We start from the raw sequence: 20,811 nt of genomic DNA on the forward strand, positions 1-20,811 counted from the left end.
TTAATTTATGGTTAAAACAGTCAAACGAAGAGCAGTTTGAAGCTTTTGCTGCGTTTGTTGACACTTTTGGGGCAAATTCCCAGTGATCTTTGTGGACAGGCGCTAGTTTCTCCTTGTTCCACTCAGTCTTTACTTCGATGGGCTTTCCCCACTCAGAGATGTAACAGATGTAAACCCCGTCTTTGTTGGCACTGCCAGCCTGCTGGGGTTAGCTCGGCTTTCCCTGCGGGGCTTAATGACAGGCTGCAAACCGCACCGACACCCTGAACATACCGCTGCAGGCCGCCTGCGCCCTAATGTGCAGTTGGGGCAAATCCTTAAACTCTGTCTGGAGCTTCATCTGGAGTTGGGAGCCGGACTTTAGTCCGTGGCGCCCCTGTCATCAGCGTTTGGCATGGGGCGCCCACAGAGGACACATTAACACGCGGCAGGCGCTTCACGCCGGGTATGGGTGTGTCGCCGAAACGCCACGTGCTGCTCTCTCTCTCTCTGGAATAACGAGGAATTCCACATTTTCCTTCAATCGCTGTGAGTCTGTGGGAAGCGGGAGGAAGGGGATTCCAACCCAAACCGGCGCTCTCATTGTTTATTTACGCCTCGACACAGGAAAAAAGGGGGTACGTGCGTCACACGTCCTCTCGGCCACACGTCTGTGAGAAAATAATCAAGCGGCGATCGGTTGCCAGCGCGAGCAGACTTTTAGTCGGCGTGATGCATGAGGCAGCTTCACACTTGAAACAATTCCATGACAGAGTTTCAGTCGAAGCCGTGGCACACGGCTCCAAAGATCACATCATATGAATCAAAATCCCTCCCATCCAAACCTCAACATTTCAAAACAAGGATCTATACTCTGCCCTCAGTACAGAACGGCATTATGGGGCCTCCGCATGACTCATAGCTGTAATAGTAAGACTTTAACGGCCTTTACGCTCATGCCAGCAGTCGTTTTGGAATAGAGGGCTTGTTCCTTTGCTTTTTAATGGTGCATGCTCCTTTTTGGAACAATCCCCCTCATATATGATGTTAGAAGTATTAAGTAAAGTGGAGAAAGGTACTTAGGACGGCCTTTAATGTGTGGTTACCTTTAGTTCAATTCCCACTTAATGTTTTTCCTGATGTCTCACTCATGCTGCCTGTAGAAGTCACAGTGGGTAAGTGATTTTTTTTTATGGCAGATGATCCACCTGAATGATGTTTGTCAAAAAATCAAAACATAAACAATTGGCCTCACTTACAGATCGCTTTTTTTTTTTTCTAAACAATAGACAAAAATAATCCATTTCTTTTAACCCCAGAGCTTTAGCTCCAGTAAAGATGTTTTTGGAAATACTATAATTCTTTGACCAGTTATGCAGTTAACATAGTTCAGATTCTGAAGCTGAGAAATACAGTGCCACACCAATTTGCAACACTTTAACAGTAATTAAATATTTACACAATAAACCAACTGATTCTGATGGAGAGAAAAGCAGCTGTCAAATATGCAAAAAAATACTTCTGTAGAGTTTAATATGCAACAACTTACAATTGTAAAGTTGGCTAATATACAACACTTCACTTCTCTAATGGTGAAATCTTCCGGGTCAGAGTATAAATATTTGATACTAAGTAAAATTTGGCAATATAGAACACTTTACCACCTTATAGTTTGCAACAGTATTCAAAGTTTGTAAAGGATGCAATAACTAACTTTTAGAATGTTTGCTAATATGGAACAATTTGATTTTTTTTTTATTTGTAAAAATTACATTTTGTGAAGTTTGCCAATATATAGCAATTGAATTTTGTAAAGTTGAGTAAAGTTGGCTAATATACAACACTTTAATTCTCTAAATTGCCACTAACCAAAACTTTACTACAATAAAGTTTGCTAATATGCAACAATTGTTTATAAAGTTTGCAACAGTATGAAAAGTATGTAAAGTATGCAAAAACTAACTTTTGAAATGTTTGCTGATAAAGACCAATTTAATTTTGTGAATTTGTAAAAATTCATTTTTGTAAGGTTTGCCCATATTTAGAAATTACATTTTGTAAAGTTTACTAATGTGTGATACGTTTGTTTTGTAAAGTTTACTAATATTCAGCACTTTATTTTGTAAAGTTTGCTAATGTATGCAATTAATTATTGCCAATATGTAGAAATTACGTTTTGTAAAGTTTACTAAAATTTAATATATCAATTTTGTAAAGTTCGGTAATGTTGTAAACTTTGCCGCCGTAAAATGTACCAATATGTACATTCACTTTTGTAGAGTTTTTTAATGAGCAACGCTTCACTACTGCAACTAATATTCAGTTATTTGGTTTTGTGTTGTTTACTTATACAAAACTATTTAATTTACAACTGTAAAATTTGCTAATCTGCAGTGATTTGCGACTGTAAAGCTTGCCAAGATGCATTAATTTACAATAACAATGTACTTTTCAAGTTTGCTAACGTGAACGCTTTACCACTGTAAAGTTTGGTAATACGTAACGATGTACTAATGAAAAATTTGCCAATATACCACACTTTACACACTTTACTTTAGTAAATTGTTGTATATTAGCGCTGAGCTGGTTTTCTTATCTTCAGAATTGGTAGAAACGTTAAATGCATTAGCCGAAAAAGTTACAGTACTTTACAGAACGTGTATTATTTACTTGTTGCTGTGGTCTACTACAGTATTAAAAGGTTATTCAGGAAGAGATTCAGGAATTTTTTAGGTGTTTTATCACACATTAAAGTGATGCAAACGCAAAAAATAATTCATCATGTTTTTTTTTGTTTTTTTTATTTGGTAATTTCATGAATTTGTAATTGTAAATTTAAAGGAATGTTGTTTATGTTGGACCTGTAGGTCAAACGTGATTTTGTTAATTTGACGCTGGTTCATGGACAACTCGTCACTTTAGAGCGCTTTAGGAACTCTAATCCAAAGTCAGTATTTTCTAGATGAAAGATTTGAAGCCTCAAATCTTGTTACTTTTACCCCTCAAAAACCTAAATTCACATTCAATTCCAGCAAGTGAAACATTAAAGTTTAGTGTTCAAGTGTCTTTTTGTGCCTCCCAGGCTGACGGCACCTGCAGGAGCTTCTCATTCTTCTTCTGTAAACATGTTAAAAAAGATGAGCATTTAAATCATGTTTTAGAAACAGATGTGGGGTAAAGATCTCAGGAACATATACATTTCTTTTTTCTATATAAATAGCGGCATAGATTTACCCACTTGGTGCCTCTCGCCGTTTCCCTGTTGCTCCTTTCCATTGCCTCAGAATGCGCATATAGCATGACCTAAACGCCACGGGGCCACCAGAGACCGTTTTTACTCCCGTTGACGTGAGTTGGCTCCATCCATCTCGCTATGTGATCATTGGAAAAAGCTTGAAAAGTGGGTTATTACTGAATGGCACCGCTTCAAAAGGCCAAACAGGAGTCAGCGCGGGACGGCGAGTTCATCTGCTGGGCAGAATTCATTAAGAACCCATTTTGGGTTGAATTGTTTAAGTTTCTTTTTCTGAACCTTCGTGCTTCCGTTGGTTCCTTCAGCGCTCCGCTTCAGCGACCTTTGACTCTGACCTTGTGATCAACAGGGAGAAGAATCTGTGGACTGGTGGAGTAAATTCTACGCCTCCATCGGAGAGAAGAACAAGTGCGGGACTTACCTGGAGCAGGGCTTGGACACTCTTGAGGTAGGAGGCGGGGCCAACAAGGTTATGTCTAAAATTGATGGAGGTTCACTGGTAATAATGGTGACCTGGGATAGGCTCCAGCAACCACAAATCGAAAAGGAATCCAGAAAATAAGGGATGGATTGACTTTTCTCAGGTAGAGGCAGTGATAAAATCCAAGCTTTTACTCTGATCTAAACATAAATAACATGATTTGATTATTTTATTTTATGGAAAGGTGAAAAATATTTTTCTCAATGCAAAGAGTTTGTGCGATGGACATAAACCCGAAATTCTTCAGGATAAAATGATCCAAAAACTCCAGACAAACTGGTTCAGATGGACTTCAATCCACTCGTAAAGGAGAGAAAATTTGAGTTTCTTCTATGATGTTCAGTCGTTTGAACTGTGAGGATCTAAAAGTTGCTTTTCAAAAGTAGATTTAAGTATTAAAAATAATGGAATAACATAATTTAAAAAATGACAGAGAAATCAAACCCATACTTCCGTCTGTCCTTTCGTCCCTCCCTAACTCTATCCTTCCTTCCATTCATCCGTCTTTCCTGCTGTCCTTCCATTCCTCTCTATTTGTATCCTTCCTTCCGTCCTTTTGTGCGTCCTTCGTTCCTTCTATTTGTTTGTCCTTCATTTCATCAATCCTCCCTTCCTTCCGTTCATCAGTCCTTCCTTCCTTCATTCCGTATATCCATCCTTCCTTCCTCCGGCCATCCTTCCATCCAACTTTTCTTTCTTCCATCCGTCTGTCCCTCCATCCTTTTTCTGTCCTTTTGTCCCTCCCTAACTCTATCCTTCTTCCTTTCTTCCTTCCTTCCACCCGTCCGTCCTTCCTTTCTTCCTTTCGTCCGTCTTTCCTTACGTCATTCCGTCCATCCGTCCTCCCTTCCTCTCTATTTCTATCCTTCCTTCCGTCCTTTTGTCCGTCCTTCATTCCGTTTACCAGTCCTTCCTTCCTTTCTTCCTTCCATCCTTCCTTCTTTCCTTCCGTCTGCCGTCCTTCCGTCCCTCCCTATCTGTTTTCTTCCTTCTGTCCTTCCGTCCATCTGTCTGTCTGTCCTCCTTTACTTCCTTCCATCACTCCCTATCTGTATCCTTCCTTCCGTGCATGCTTCCCTCTGTTCCTCCGTTCTTCCTTCCTTCCATCCATCCCATCATGTACAGATTAATTATGAAGTAACATAAAGAAGAGTTTGTGTCAGAAGATTCTTGGGACGTTTGAAACCATTCTTTGATTATAAAGTTACTCTGGTACCTCAGTGCTCAGTCGCTCTACGTTTTCCCTCAGTCTCAGAAACAGAACTGTTTGAATCAAAGCCAAATACGAAACTAACTTCTTAGACTGACGCACAACAAGGATGAAGGTCTGCATGAAGCTGCTGTGAAGTTTTTCTCCTCTGCTGACGGAGCTTCACTCAGAAATTAAATCAGATTTTATCCTAAAATATCACTTTTGGTTCTTTATTGAGTCAATTAGAGGAAATGTTTTCGTATTTATGTCTGATTTAGAGTCATCACCTTTTATCTCTAAGTTTCATTTTGAATACAGAACATAAAAAATGAATAAAGTGGAAAAGAGAAAGAACTGAAGCTTTATTGTTTGGTTCTTCTTTGACCTTCATCCTCACCTCTTGGATGTCGGTCTGGACGCTCTTCATCCTGTCAGGCGTCATCCTCATGACTCATGTAAGGTGAAGTTTTCTCCAGGATCCCCGCGGTGGATGGATGCAGTGAAAAGGTCGCCGTCTGATGTCAGCGGCGTTTGAACGGAGTGATGACATCAGCCGTCATTAGCGTCCCTGTTTAGCCCGGTTCCCTCAGTCTGCCGCCGTCCCGGGAGCCCCGTCTCCTCTGCCGCCGCCGCCGCCCACACCCTCCTCAACCCTAATCCCTGTTGTGTTGGTCTAAACACAGACCTTTCCTTCCACCGGGACTCGGCGCGCACGTCACACGTCTCATTCGATTCTCAGGCACATGACTAACCGTGTCGGGGTTGGGACCCCTCACCTTTCCCTCGGAATCGTTTTGAACTCATGTTGATCCAAACCCGCTTTTTGGTCGCCGTCATACAGGATGTTGTCCTGATGTCATCCTGCTTTTATTAAGTGAATGTAAAAGATGAATAAATCATCTGAGCAGAGTTGAAAACAAACCAGCCAAGTTACAGATCAGCTTGGTGGAGAAGAAGTTCAGCATTAACTTCAATTTTCCAGAAGTCTCCCACAAATGTCAAGAAAAAGAGGCTGGAGTGAAACGGCCCAGCGGAGGACTATAACTGCCCCTCCAACAGTCATTGACCCCTGAAAGACTCCTTTCCCCTCCTTTTTCATGACGGTTGTTAAACGGCTTCACCCAAACATGATGGAAACCCATGGAGGTGGCCTTTTGCGACATGTCACCATTCTGCTCCAAATGAAGTTGACACTTGGTTGGAAAACGGTGGAATGACGGACGAGCCACCGAGCCCATCGGCTCGCTCCAACCCTTCTGGTATGTTCCGCTCGTTTGTTTGACAAGCCCTCCACTCGGTTGTGCCACCGTCGAAGGAAATGATCCGGTGTTTCCAACCTTTCCAGCCTCCTTCACCTTCCTCTCAACTGGTCCTTCAACCGCGTTTCCCTTCGTCTTTGACTTCAACAAGGGGTTTAGAGACATTTTATAGGGTCTACAATGGATTTCATTCTTTTATTTTATACTTTTTTGTGCTCGGAAGGGAAAATTCTTATGCTTTTTATAGTTTTTTTCATAAGATGTCACCAAACAAAGAAATCTGGACTAGAGTCAAAGCTATAGTTACTCTAAGTTTTTAAGCAATTTGCAATAAAAGAATCTATAAATGGCGGTGGTCTCAAAAGCTACATTCACACCACCCTCATAACATGAATTCAAGCAGGGACTACCAATAAAAATTTTAAGTGAACGTGTGTTAAAGCGACCACTTCCAAGGAAAAGTCTATGTAAACTGATGATGTAGTATGAGAAAGTAAGATGCAAAACTGTGATGAGTTTATAATAAATCTGAACAAGATCATTTACAGTCTGAATCTGACAAATCAAGCCTAAATCTCTTAAAACAAAGTCAAAAGGAAAAAACTCTCTGAACTCCACAGTACCCCCTCCTTAAAGGACCGATCCCAGATGCCCCTTTATCTCAAAAGCGACTAATGACAATCCTAGTGCCTTTTTTCATGCTTCATCTCAACTTTGAAGCCATGTATCGCTCCGCCATTTTGTTCTTCGTGTCAGTTTTAGCACTCTAATGAGACTCCGCCCACCCCAGTCTCCACGGTCAGTGTGATGCTACATTCACACCGGGCTCGGCAGCGTGTGTTCAAGTGGCCAATTCCAATGACAAATCTGTGGAAACGAGTATTTAGTATGACTTTATTATTTAAATCTGATCGTTATCGGTGTTTGTATTGGAATTTACAAAACTGTAATGATCAGACAGATAAATAGCGTGATAAAGAGGCATATTTGGATTTTTTTGGTGTACAAATCAGCAATCTTTTGTTGTTTACTTGACTTTTTTTCTTACTATTTTGTCACTAATCTTCTTCTTTTTGCTGTTTTAAGTCAAACCTTTTCTTTTTTTCTTCTCTTGTTATGTTTATTTGCCAGTTTTGTATCTCTTTTTCTGTGGTTAAACAGACATAAGTAGTTCTGAGAGATCGTCTGTCCTCTTCTGTTCCTCAGGTCTACGATCGGGAGCTCGAGAGGGTCGAGGAGTTCGGCGGTTTGTCCGATTTCTGTCAGACATTCAAACTGTACAGAGGAAAGACCCAGGATGAAGGAGACGATCCGTCAGTGGTGGGGGAGTTTAAGGTAATCAAAAGTGTAGTAGAGGTGGGAGGGGAATTTGACCAGATCCACAAATTTCCTCAAATGTTTTGGGACTTTTACTGAGACATCTGATTGGTCCGTTTACAACTCGAATAACTTGAATTACACAAAAAATATTGAACAAAAGAGGACTGAGTAATAACTGTTTATTTCTCTTTAGAAGTCTTCACTTCCTGTCACATGACATCTCATTACTTTTCCCTCACTTTTCTATGACTGTCATGTTAAAATCTTCTTTCTCTAGGGTATGTTTAAGATCTACCCCCTACCTGATGACCCCGCGGCTCCCGCTCCCCCCAGACAGTTCCGAAAGCTTCCTCCAAACGGCATCGAGGACTGTTTGGTGCGAGTCTACGTCATCCAGGCCAGCGGACTGCAGCCCAAAGACTCAAACGGAAAGGTTCGGACCACTACAGGGAACAATTAAAACAGACAAGAAAAGTTACATTTTTAAGAATGTTTGTGTCACTCTTTCGTCAGTGTGACCCCTACGTGAAGATCAGTTTGGGAAAGAAGACCATCAGCGATCATGAAAACTACATCCCCTGCACACTGGACCCCGTCTTTGGAAAGTACGTTACAACCAGGAGAGCAAATGTTCTGAGAGAAGGTGTAGCATCACACTGACCCACGGATGGGCAATGATCTTCACCAATGTGAGAGCAGTCGAGGTTTCAACTGGAGCTATAAGCTTCAGGTTTTTTACCCAAACTCCGGATATGGTTGGTGGGGATTACCTTCTTCAGGGGCGGGTGGAGTCTCCTTTGGAACAGATTTGAAGCTTGGACATTTCAAGTTCTCATAGCTGTCGCCAACACATTCTCATTCCCAAATTGTCACATATAACGGCACGCTTAAAGAACCCTTTGGGTCAAAAAACAACAAAGTTTTTATAATTTAAAAAAATAATTTATAATTTTTAAAATACTAATTTTAATAGTAATCTAATCTTTACTGGGGGTAAAATGTTGAAAGTTTTTTTAAGGTTTAAGTTGATTTATTCTGGAGTAATATTCCTGCATTTTTATTAGTCATAATTATGTTAAAAAGTTACGGTTTCAAAGTTTTAAAAATTGGCATTCTGATAGCTTTTTGTTTAGTTTTGTTTAGCTAATATTTCAGCTACATGCTAGCTAATTTGGCCTATTTAGGCTTTTCTTATGTATTTTAATGTTTGTTTTTTTTTTTCTTTTTTTTAGGATATTTTGAAGTTTAGCTATTTTTTTCAGCTACATGCTAGCAGTTTTGGCTAACCAAGGTTTTTTTTTGTTTTTTTTTTGTGTGGATTTTGGTCCCTTGTGCGATTGAGTTTGACACCAATGTAGACTTTTAGAATTGGCTCCGCCCCTTTAGGCTCGTACAGAAAATGGGCCACAACCAGGACGAGAATTCGCAGGACTGAAGAAATGTCATTTGTCTTCTGATATGAAAAAGAAAGACCTTTTTGAAGCCCAAAAACAGTATTGATTCCTAAAACAAAAGATAAAGGTTCCTTTATTTGATATAAAACTTATGGTAAACAAATGATTGAAGTGGAGTTTTTGATAGTGTTTACTTTTTGGCCCAAAGTTTAAAGCTTTGAAGTTTTGGTCCTTTGATGATTAAGTTTTACAACTTTATTTTTCATTTCTTGAAGCTATAAAAACAAAGTGAAACGGAAATGTACCGTATTTTCCGGACTATAAGTCGCGGTTTTTTTCATAGATTGAATGTCCCTGCGACTTATACTCCAGTGCGACTTCTATACGAATTTTTAATGAGATGAGATATGGACCGTAAGTCTAGAGTGCCCTCTTATGGTGATCTATGCAATTACTTTATTTACTTTAGTTATTCAGACGTGACACAGAGGACGAAGAATTTAACGGATTTAGTTATATGGAGTGAGATTGCGTGCAATTAATTACAGTAAAGATACAAAGTTGATGAGTTCTTGAGGCTATAGTTAAATAAAACTGTTATGTTATATAAATGCTACACCTTTTCGTTTTTTTCATGATGCTAATATGTGAATATGTGTTGACACATATTCAGCCTGTTTTCTATTCACTTATGAATGTTATAACTTACCTTCCAGGATGATGTAATATCGTTTTTTTCAACCAGTTTGTAAAATAAATTACTTGAAAAAATGCGACTTATACTCCAGTGCGACTTATGTATGGTTTTTTCTTCTTCATTATGCATTTTTTGGCCCCTGCGACTTATACTCCGGTGCGACTTATAGTCCGAAAAATACGGTAATTCTATTGATCACAAATAAACGAGGCAGTCCTCAGATTTGTTTGATTGCTGAAAACAAGCTAATACATAAATAATTTAAAAAGTGATAAGACCTTTTTATTTGGATTTTCCATATTTTGAAGGTGTTTGATGATCAGCTGATCTCATTTTCTTTTCTGTGTTAGTTGAGCAGTAACAACTACCCAACAGTTATTCCACCTGTGCTGTTGACTGCAGGTTCTTGACGGATTTCTGCGTCTATCTTTCAATATTCTTCCCTTCTTTCACTCCTTCTCTTGTCCTGCTTGGTTTCCTGCCAGTAGGGGTCACTGCACACAAACCAATGAGAGTTCAGGGCCAAGAGGAGAGTCCGACTGCTGCTGCTCTGAATGATCCGCCAGAGTTTCCCTTCAGTTTTCACAGCTGTGTTTCAAATGTTTGAATTATGAAAGATGGGAAAGCAAAAGCAGCATCCATCAAAATGAAAAGAAACCGTCGGGTTGCTGTTGTTTGGAGTGAAGTTTGACCTCCGGACGGTTTTTTTTCCTTCAGGATGTTTGAGCTCAGCTGCTCCCTCCCTCTGGAGAAGGACCTTCGCGTGACGCTGTACGACCACGACCTTCTCAGCAAAGACGAGAAGATCGGAGAAACCGTCATTGACCTGGAAAACCGCTTCCTGTCCAAGTACGGAGCCACGTGTGGCCTCCCACGCTCCTACTGTGTGTAAGTGGACATAGATACCCAGCAGTGTCTGTTTTTGGGGACAGTGTTGGATGTTTTTTTTTTTTTTTGTTGTTGTCTGTCAGATCTGGGGTCAACCAGTGGCGAGACCAGCTGACACCCAGACAGCTGCTGGCTCGCCTGTGCGAGCGAAGAAACCTCCGTAAACCCGTTTACGACGACAACGGCGTTCGCTTCAGAGGACTTCGATACACGGCTGCTGACCTGGGTGAGTCCTGAACGAAGACAACGCATCATAAATCCTCACCGAAGATCTGTCAGAGTGACCGAATCTTATGGAACAAGCTATATTGCAGTTCAATAACTCGTATGAGGAACGTCCTTCAGAAATCCTTCAATATGTCTTTATTTATTCATTTTGAAGTGGCGTATGATCCTTTCCTCTCAAATATTTGCTTTGAGGTGAACTAGATCCAGAGTAGGGACCTCTTTTGATGGATATAGGTTGGTGCTAGTGTTCGGGATTAGTGTGTGAACGTGGATAAGTGGTACTGTGACTGTAAAGCACTTTGGGCCTTCAAGAGTTAGAAGAGTCCTTTATAAGAATGTCAATTGATAACAAAAGGTCAAACTTGAGTTGTTCCTCCACACAACAGTCCACTGTGGTTCTGCTAATATCTCTGTTTCCAACAAGTTGGTAACCAAACCAACTGACCTGCTCCACTGCATTTTCACAAGTCAAGAGGAAGTTCTTCAGAAAGATTTGCTATTCTTGGAACGGACTGATCCGTCTGTTGAGGAAAGTGTTGGTGTACGATCCAAATACCACACAGGAATGTGCGTGGGAACTCTTCTTGGCAGTAAAACTAAAAAATAACCCAACGAAAACAAGTATCGTGAAGAGTCTTCGCGAAGCTCATTGTTCACTTTGGGGATTGAACCTTGATTTCCCATGTGCTGGACCAACTGAGCTATCTGGTCGCTGAAGGGTTTGAGACATTTGAGACCGGATATCCAACCGCAAACCATTAATGAAGGAGAATTGTGAACTCATTTCTCAAAGTACAAACAGTTAAAACAACTATTTTTGTGCCTCTAAGACAGGGGTGTCCAAAGTAACCCCTCATTGAGGCCTCCTGCTGGTTTACCAAAAACCCCGTCGTATCTGCTGCTGATTACCTGGATCAGGTGTGTTTGGCCAATAAAGAGCTTCAGTGGCAGATTGGATGGAACGCATTATTCAGATATTGACTGATACCGATACTGGCACCGATGTAACGCTCATCCCTAGAACCAACCTCTGAGTGCCTCATTCCACAAACAGTCCCTGCCAGGACAGGACCAACCGACCACCTCAGCCCCCTCCAGTAGACGTAACAGATGTCGCCCAGACCAAATGGGGCCCAACAGGGTAGCCCCAACCAGTCCCAAGGCCAGAGAACGAGGGACCCCACAACGGGCGTAGACAAGGTACCCCCCAATCCCAGTTCTGACGGTCTGGTGAAGGCGTTGACCACATCAACAAATGTTCACACATAAGCTGGATTTTTTGACCCTTTAACACTAGGGCTGGGAATCACTGGGTACCTCACGATACGATACGATACGCGATACATGGCTCACGATATCGATAATATCGCGATACTGCGATAATTGGTAAAAATCCTCTCTAATAACTACCATTATATAGAAGAATGTGTTTTTGGGGGGAAATATATCCCCATTTGTCTTTTTTACCTTAAACACAATCATACTAAACAACTTTTCTTATTTTGTGCAACAAATTATACACACTTTTGTGCAAAATTGCTGAAATCAGTAATACTATGTCTTTGACAAACATTGACAACAACTGAATTGGAATTATCTGTCAGATTCAATGTTAACAATAGTAAACATGATCAGCAGTGACACTACTTAGTGCAGAATTGTTGTAAACAGAACAAATATTAAATAAGTCAAGTAGCGACAGCTATCTACCTCCAAAAGAACGTCACACCAAAGGATGATGAATATAATGTTTTACAGCCTCTCTCAAAATTGACCTAATTTTTTGTGCACTTTTCTCTCACTTGAAAAGGGCTGAGCATCCAAAAATAAAGGCTGATTTACTCAGACTGTTACTTGAGATTATTTTTCCAATTTTTATCATTTTTCCATTTGGTCAGTCAGCAGTCAATAGGTAAAAACCTTAAAACACACATAATAATGGCAATAAATATAATTTTAAGTGCTTCAATTAATTAGCATTCTCCCTGATTTTACAGTGAATTCATGTACTTTAGTTTAATTACATTTAAATTTAAGTTCATACATCAAATCCTGCTTTTTTATTTAAGAATTACTTTAAAATTAACATTAGCAACAAGTAATTACATTGTTTGAAAACGTCACATTATAAATTTATCAAAGTTACACCGTACAGCAGCAGGTTAAACATTGAAGTGCATGAAAGCGAAAATTCCGACGCTCCTTGAAGCATACACAGACAACTGCGTAGCACGCGCTCAGTTCACACAGCAAACAGAAAGTAAGAGATCGCTGACATCCTAGCGCTCAGACAAACTCACTTCTTACCGGGCGGATCTCCTACAGATGGAGGATAAATGCTGACAGGTAGGCATGCTTCACACACGCGCTACAGAGCCTGTATCTCACCGGTGCTTCTCCCGAATGAGCGCGTGCATCGCTATTAAAAGTCCGACGCAGCGTGCGCCCATAGTTCCGGCGCGCGACTCAGACGCTCAGCGCTATAGCCTCTTTAAATGAAAATATAATATCGATACTTGGTGAGAACCCATCGAGAATCGATCGCAGGACTAAATATCGCGATATATCGCAATATCGATATTTTGGCACACCCCTATTTAACACTAGAGCTTTAGTTGGAGTGTTGATGTTCTTTTGACTACCGTTTACACAATTAACATAATTCCAGAGGATTCTGAAGTGTAGCAAAGCAGTTTTGCACTGATATGCAACATTTAATGTTAGTAAAGAAAATATGAACTTTAAATGTTGGCAAAATTAAGGGTACAAAATGGCACTAAGACAATTTTCTGCATGTCAGAATCTGCTGATTTGTGTTGGTTGTATAATTGGTGGAAGAGTTTTATACCATGTGGTTTTTAGGTGTCAACATAAAATGATTTAAAGAGTTTAAACCAGGGCCCCCAGAAATAGCTTTTGATCACTTACATTATTAGATTTCACCAACACTACTGGGGGGCTGATCATCATACAATATTTGAAAGGGACTAAAATCCGGATTAGAATAGACCGTGGGCCACAATTGGCTCTCGGGCCAGACTTTGGACATTCCTCTTACTTGACCACTGCAGAGGCGTACACAAGTAACCTATTGGAAATGAGAGAAATAATCCCAGAGGAGTGAAGAATCCACCCTGGAACATCTCAACACTGAAAATACATTTTAAAAAATAAAACATAAAAATCTTGACACATAAATTAATGAAGGGCTAATAAAGCATCTTTATTTATCCAGTAGTTTTATTACAGGTGACCGCTTTTATTCAAATATTGACATTTCTGGATAATCTGGATGCTCGTCAGCACTTCCTACCTCTGGATCAACACGGATGATTGACTGGATTCCTCCCTCTAACATCACAAAAGTGTCTGATTATTTAAACTACACAGATTTAAATCATCCAAAGCCCTCCCTAACTTGGCAGCAAGTAAATGGAATTATCCGTCCTCCCATTCCAGTCGTATCTCTTCCCATTTTCCTGTAATTGTTTGCAGTTTTTTTCCCTCTCTGTTTGTTCTCTTCTTCTCCGTCTCCAACCATCCGTCCATCCTACTTCGGATCATCTGTGTCTCATTATCTGTGTCCTTATTTCTTTGTTTTCTCAGTGATAACAATTATGTTGTCCATTGCCAAAGTGGAGACAATTTCCCCACTTTCGACAAACTTTAACAACATTCTGATCAGTTTAATACTTTAAAGATGATCTTCATTTTTTTCCTAGGAGTTTGTGTTTTTTGAGTGTCAGAAAAAACTCACATCAATTATTTTTGACAAACAAAAGAAAGCAGATCTGACAGGATGGGGATGGCTACAGCGTTAAAGCATTAGCAGTCAAGTGTACGCTCACACTCAATTTAAACTTTACGTTTTTAGTAGTAAAAGTCAGTATAAGAAAAGGACAACTCCAATCATCCACCATGTTTGCAAGATATGAAGGACTTTGTGTATTTATACCAGGGCTGCGAACATTAACGCATTAACAACGTGATTAATCAAAAAGAATTAAAACGTTAATAGGTATTAAAGCAAATGAACCGAAAAAACAGTCCTTCGCTTTAACATGGAGGTTCAAGCTTCCACAGCATTTGTTAAACATTAAACCCCTTACACCATGGTCACTAACTTTTTTACTACTTTATTCTTGCTATTTTTGTGGTTTACATCACCTTTTTTTCTACAAAAAGCGGACTATCTGATCCATGGTTCTGTGCCATATTGTACTAAGAACTTTTACCCGCTAAAACATTGTGATTAATCTTAACACCAAAGTGCGATTAATCAGATTTTGTTTATAATCTACTGACAGCAGTAATTAAAAATAAATGCTCTAAATGTAGAGTTTCCTGTGTGATTTCATATGGTGATAATTCGCAGATAATAAGTGGTGGACAAATACTGAGACAAAAAAAAATTATAGCTATTAATCACAAATAATATTTTCCAGGTTTGCGATTAATTGGTTAATTTTTTTAATCGATTCCCAGCCCTGATTTATACATTCAGACCAACAAAAAACAGCTTCATAAATAGATTGATTTGGATGTGTTTTTAGTTTAGTTTAGTTTAATTTTTGCTTATCTTAGTTTTTGGTTTTGTTGGGTTGGGTTTAGGTTTGGTTTAGTTTATTTTGGGTTTAGTTTGGTTTGGTTTGGTTTGGGTTAGGTTAGATTAGTTTGGGTCTGGTTTATTTTGGGTTTGGTTTATTTTAGTTTTGGGTTTGGTTTGATTTATTTGGGGTTTGGTTTAGGTTTGATTTGATGAAAGCACCAATTCACAGGTTGAGATAGAATTTAGATGTGACAGTGAACAAACTCTTTAACTAAAAAAAGCTTGGTTTGGTTTGGTTTGGGTTGGATTGTTAAAGGTTAGGCTTAGGTTAGTTTGGGTCTGGTTTATTTTGGTTTTTGTTTATTTTAGTTCTGGTTTAGGTTTGATTTATTTGGAGTTTGGTTTATTTTAGTTTTGGGTTTGGTTTGATTTGATGAAAGCACCAACTCACAGGTAGAGATAGAATTGCGATGTGTTTGTAAAGAACCAACAAACTCTTTAACTGAAAATGTTTTTTTTCTTGGTTCTACCAACAATCATCAAAACAACCCCGTATTAATTTATAATGCAACAAATGTGAGCTCTGAAAAGTCAAAACCGCTATCCTGAATTAAAACATAAATCAATAACAAACACCCAAAAAGTTGGGGTAACCATGCCGCACATACGTTTATTTTTGGTGTGAGCTGCTGCACTCAGTTGGAAAGTTCTCCCTTTTGAAGCCAGTCCCCAGTGGTCATTTAAAAACCTGCAGCTTTTAGTTGGTTTTAAATGTTGACACCAAAGTAGGTTGTTGTCGGGTCCTACCAAAGATGGACATCAATATTGGGAATTGTATTGAGGATTAAATCACCAAATGGTTCTGCGGCTCCTCCAATGATTCCTTGGTTTCAAAAATGTAGAGCAGGGTTGTCCATCTCCAGGTCTCGGGGGCCGGCCTCCAGCTGGTTTTCCAGAAAGACGGCCTCATCTGCTGTTGATCACCTGGATCAGGTGTTTTTGGCCAAGAAGGACTTTAAATGGCAGGTTGGTTGGAAAACATGGAGGACACCAGCCCTTGAGGCCAGGAATCGGATACCCTTGAGTAAACTTCATTTCCTTTGAAGCATAAATATTGACCCAGATTTATCTCCTCTGTAAACTTCCCATCGATGATAACAATAAGTAATTTGCACCAACAGAAGTCGGCCTTGGATGGAGCGCCCCCCTTCACCATGAGCTCATTTGTTGGGGTTTACTTGATCCCAGTGTTGATACTGTGAACTGCAGCAGATTAATGAAAAATCATTGAAATGTTTGGACTGAAAACAATCTCCCAGCGCTGCGCTGCGCCACTCCATTAGGTCATCACGCCGCGCTCACCTTAACATAAACGCGTTCACTCATTTTCCACGCTCTCTTTGTTCTGCTCCATCACGTTTGCTCATTACAGCTAATGGAATGTCCACAATCTGCATATCTGATGCGGTGAAGTCTTCCTCTCAGCGTTACCTTTTATCCTTTGCTCCACATCGGCGGAGTGATTGACGTCAAACCATCTCTGTATGTGAGACTTCTACACATTTGGGCCCTCTCAGCGTTTGAGTGTCCCTAAATCCTGGTACCGGTATTCTCTTCTTCCTCACATCACACGGAGAAACCCTCAGGACCTCCACCGTCGGAGTGCAGCCCTCAGATAAATCTTCCGGTGCTGAGGCCACACGTGCTGCAGGGACGCCGGGTCACGCCTGTCGTTTTCTGCTTTCGTGTGATCACGCCAAAGTCAACACCGCGGCGTGGTTAGCGCTCGGTCAGTGCGGAGCGTGGCGGCGTTCTCTTTCCACAGTTGCTGTGCGTCAGCTGTGGTCGCTAGTTGGTTGGGAGGCCCCAATAATTTTAGTTTTTTCAAGCCTTCCTTTCTGTTTTTGCGCGATTCTTCAACTTTATTCAGCGTTCAACAGTCGTCATTCCTCTGTTTGTCTATCTAACGATCTCACTTATCAATATCACTTCTCTTCTGGAAATATTACTCCACATATAGTCTTCAAATTCTTTCTTTTTCTTTATTCCCTTTTATTTAATTTTATTTATTTATTTTTTTCCTCCTCATACTTGTTGAGTGACTTTAGGGCAACAGACGTAAAAGTTTAGGTTTGTTGCTAATCAGCAAACAAGCAGCATCTGAACAAAAGCAAACACCTGTTCCCATCATTAGTATGAAGATATTTTTAATAAATAAATAAATCTTCACCGTTGACGCTCATTTACCACCTCTGGTCAGAGTCTCTCAGCATCTGTGTGGACTTCCTGTCTGGACCTCAGTCAAGACAGAATTTAACCTCTGGACTCATCTGTCCACTCCCTGCTGCTGATTTCATCACAGAGTTTTAAAACAAATTTAATTTGGATGATTATGACAGAGTTTATTTATCACGTTTGATGTTTTTTAACCACATATTCCAATTAAAACGAGAGGCGACACGGATTGGCTGCTGCTGATCCAGCCAGAATCTGAACCTCCCGATAATTTGCAGAAGAAATATTTAATTATGTATTGTTAAATGCTTCTACGATTAAGTAATTTTTATAAGTCACGTTTTTATCCTAAATTAGTCAAACAAGGGTATTTTTTTTCTTTTTTAACACAAACAATGTTGTTGTTTTATGTAGAATATGTAGGGAAAAATGCAAAAATATAAAAAAGCTCCACAATGAAGTCTATTGTGATCATCCATCTTCTTTTTACCTTTTTAGGACAAAATATTAGTTTATAAAACAAATCAATGATCCCTGAAACCGAGGATACACATTCTGGCAGGGAAAAATAAGCAAAAACACGAACTTTATTGTAACTTAAATTACTTAAAAAAGATCTATAGATCTCGTGCGCACCCACGTGCACACCCACGTGCTCGTTGTCTCATTAGCGCTCATTGAGCTACGCATTACTACCTAGACAGAACAAAAAGACTCAAAGAAAAAAATATTGGAGCAGAAACTTATTGCTCATAAACGCACTAAACATCCACTGGAAAACTGTCTTCTCTCAGCTGGCAGTACGACCATGACGTCATCGCTCTCGTAATGAGCATCTGTTTGGTTTGAGCAGAATCGAAAACTTATTTCTGAAACTGAAACTCTGTAATCAGCTATATCAGTCTACCAGTCTATATTCAGCACCTAAAACACACCGCCGCCTTCATTTCCCCCTAAAACGTTGAATGTTTCGTGTTTTCAGAGGACAGAAACCCCTCCGACCCTCACCTGGGTCCAGTCAGGGAGCGGCTATCGCTGCTCATCTTGAGGAAGCTGGGACTGGTACCTGAACACGTGGAGACCAGAGCGCTGTACAGCCCGCTGCAGCCGGACATCCAGCAGGTGACGCCAAGTCTTCCAACAGCCACCTTTTTCTCTGGTACTTAGCTGGCTCCTCCCCTTTCAGGGACGCCTCATGATGTGGGTGGACGTCTTCCCCAAGTCTCTCGGACCACCTGGACCTCCGTTTAACATCACGCCGCGCAAGGCCAAGAAGTAGGACGAGATGCTGAGACATTCTGGTAATGCTCCTCCACTCAACGTTTGTGGTGTTTTTCTTCAGGTTTTTTCTGCGCTGCATCATCTGGAACACCAGTGACGTCATCCTGGATGACGTCAGCATCAGCGGGGAGAGGATGAGCGACATCTATGTCAAAGGGTAGGAGGAGCAAAATCCCTTCACGCTTTCTGAGACGGAAAGTCAGACGGCGTCTGTCTCTCTCAGCTGGCTCGATGGACACGAACACAACAAGCAGAAGACCGACGTCCATTACCGCTCCCTGGGCGGGGAGGGAAACTTCAACTTCAGATTCCTCTTTCCCTTCCACTACCTTCCTGCAGAGCAGCTGTGTGTCATCGACAAAAAGGTAAGGTCTACCACGAAACAGAAAATCTGCTCCAAAGCTCCCCCATGTGGCCGAGGAGGGTTTATGCAGGGGTGTAAAACTCAAAATCAGGATAAACATTTGTTAAAAACTCTAAAACTAAAGTTTTAAAACTTTAAAATTGTAACTTTTTAACATCTTTATGAACTAGATATATGGCATTACCTGTAATCATGCTAGTGTGAATTCTGTGAGCTGAATTTGGCCGCTGAATATGCTCAAACTAATAGCTAAAAACACTGAAGCAAAAAGCTAGCTAAAATATTAGCTAAATGCCAAATTAGCCTAAAAAACAAAAGCGGAACACCTTGGTTAGCCAAAACAGCTGACATGTTGGTGAAATAATACCTAAACTTTAAAATAGACTAAAAACCTAAAAAAGGTCCAAATTAGCCAAAATAGCTAGCAAGTAAATATTTGCTAAACTCCAATATAGCCTAAAAATTTGAAAAAAATATATAAATTAGCCAGAACAGCTAGCACGCGGCTAAAATATCTAATCTCCAAAATAGCCTAAAAAGTCCAGAAAGCCAATTTTAAAACTTTAAAACCGCAACTTTTTAACCTAATCATGAAAAATAAAAAGGCAGGAATATCATTCCAGAATAAATCACCTTAAACCTTAAATAGCTTTCAATATTTTAATCTCCATAAAATATATATTTTGTCAAAGTTATACAAGTTAGAAAGCTTAAGAGCGCTAGCAGGCTACACGCTAACGGTGATGATCGGCGACTATTGATGATTCAATTCAAATTAATTCAATTTGTATTTATATAGCCCAAAATTACAAAGACAATTTTCCTCATTGAGCTTCATGCTTGTAATTTTACAGGTGCAGAAAATTAGTCATAAAATATGAAAAATAGCTAAAGACTAAACAGACTAAATAAATTATCCCTGCCCTCTGACCCGGTCATCAAGGACACAACTTTCACAAAAACTCTCCGTTTGAAGGCTAAATATAGGGGCCAAAATGTCACCATGAATACAAGGGTTTCAAGTCAGTTATTACTCCTTGAAAAAACAGAGCTGCCACTGAAACATTCCCTCTTTGAACTACTGTAACTCTTCAACCGTTAGCGCAAAAATATGTTATTCCAGCAGATTCTGAAACTGAAAAAGGTTTCAAAACTCGTAAAGCTTTACGAGAGTTCCACCACTGTTTGACTGTTGTAGAGTGTTGGATATCAGCAGAAAGCTGCTTTTCTCCGCTTTCAGAATCCATTAGAAGTAATCGGTTAAAGGGTTGTGGTATTTCAAAATATTTAAAGCACATTGTAACATACTGTAAATTGGGGGTGTGTATTGGCAGGAGAATTGCAATACGATAAATATCCCGATACATTTCCCACAGTATGATATGTATCGCGATTAGGGCCGTGCATGTTGACGCATGCGATTATCGCAAATTAATCGCAGTAGTTTTCCTCTTTCTCTAAGCGGTGCCGTCATCCGAACCGTGCATTGAAACACTTCATTGGGTTCTTTCCCCACTTATACCATGGTTATTTACAAAAAAATAAATATTCAGTCTGTTTTTGGTACTTTAATCCTATTATTTTTTTAGTTAGGATCACTTTCTCCACAAAAAACGGACTACTTGATCCACGATCCGGCACCTTGTCATATCAATTTCATTTTGGGGTTATTCACGAATGATAAGTGGTCG

General features: G+C 40.0%; 1 protein-coding gene across 4 annotated transcripts in view; it reads left to right on the top strand.

Annotated features, from left to right (window-relative positions):
* Positions 1-20,811, top strand: part of dysf (dysferlin, limb girdle muscular dystrophy 2B (autosomal recessive)) — an 84,118-nt gene that overhangs the window by 48,913 nt on the left and 14,394 nt on the right. For 3 of the 4 annotated variants that reach the window (XM_036216574.1, XM_036216573.1, XM_036216575.1), the window contains 10 exons: positions 3,582-3,680; positions 7,371-7,499; positions 7,762-7,917; positions 7,998-8,089; positions 10,293-10,463; positions 10,547-10,689; positions 18,458-18,597; positions 18,662-18,750; positions 18,818-18,913; positions 18,980-19,121. In XM_036216574.1, the coding sequence (XP_036072467.1) occupies positions 3,582-3,680; positions 7,371-7,499; positions 7,762-7,917; positions 7,998-8,089; positions 10,293-10,463; positions 10,547-10,689; positions 18,458-18,597; positions 18,662-18,750; positions 18,818-18,913; positions 18,980-19,121 (1,257 nt within the window). Of the gene's footprint in view, positions 1-1,142; positions 1,155-3,581; positions 3,681-7,370; positions 7,500-7,761; positions 7,918-7,997; positions 8,090-10,292; positions 10,464-10,546; positions 10,690-18,457; positions 18,598-18,661; positions 18,751-18,817; positions 18,914-18,979; positions 19,122-20,811 lie in introns of all 4 variants that reach the window. The other variant, XM_036216572.1, reaches the window with a different exon arrangement.

The sequence above is a fragment of the Oryzias melastigma genome, linkage group LG18, assembly GCF_002922805.2.
Source record: "Oryzias melastigma strain HK-1 linkage group LG18, ASM292280v2, whole genome shotgun sequence".
NCBI lineage: Eukaryota > Metazoa > Chordata > Actinopteri > Beloniformes > Adrianichthyidae > Oryzias > Oryzias melastigma.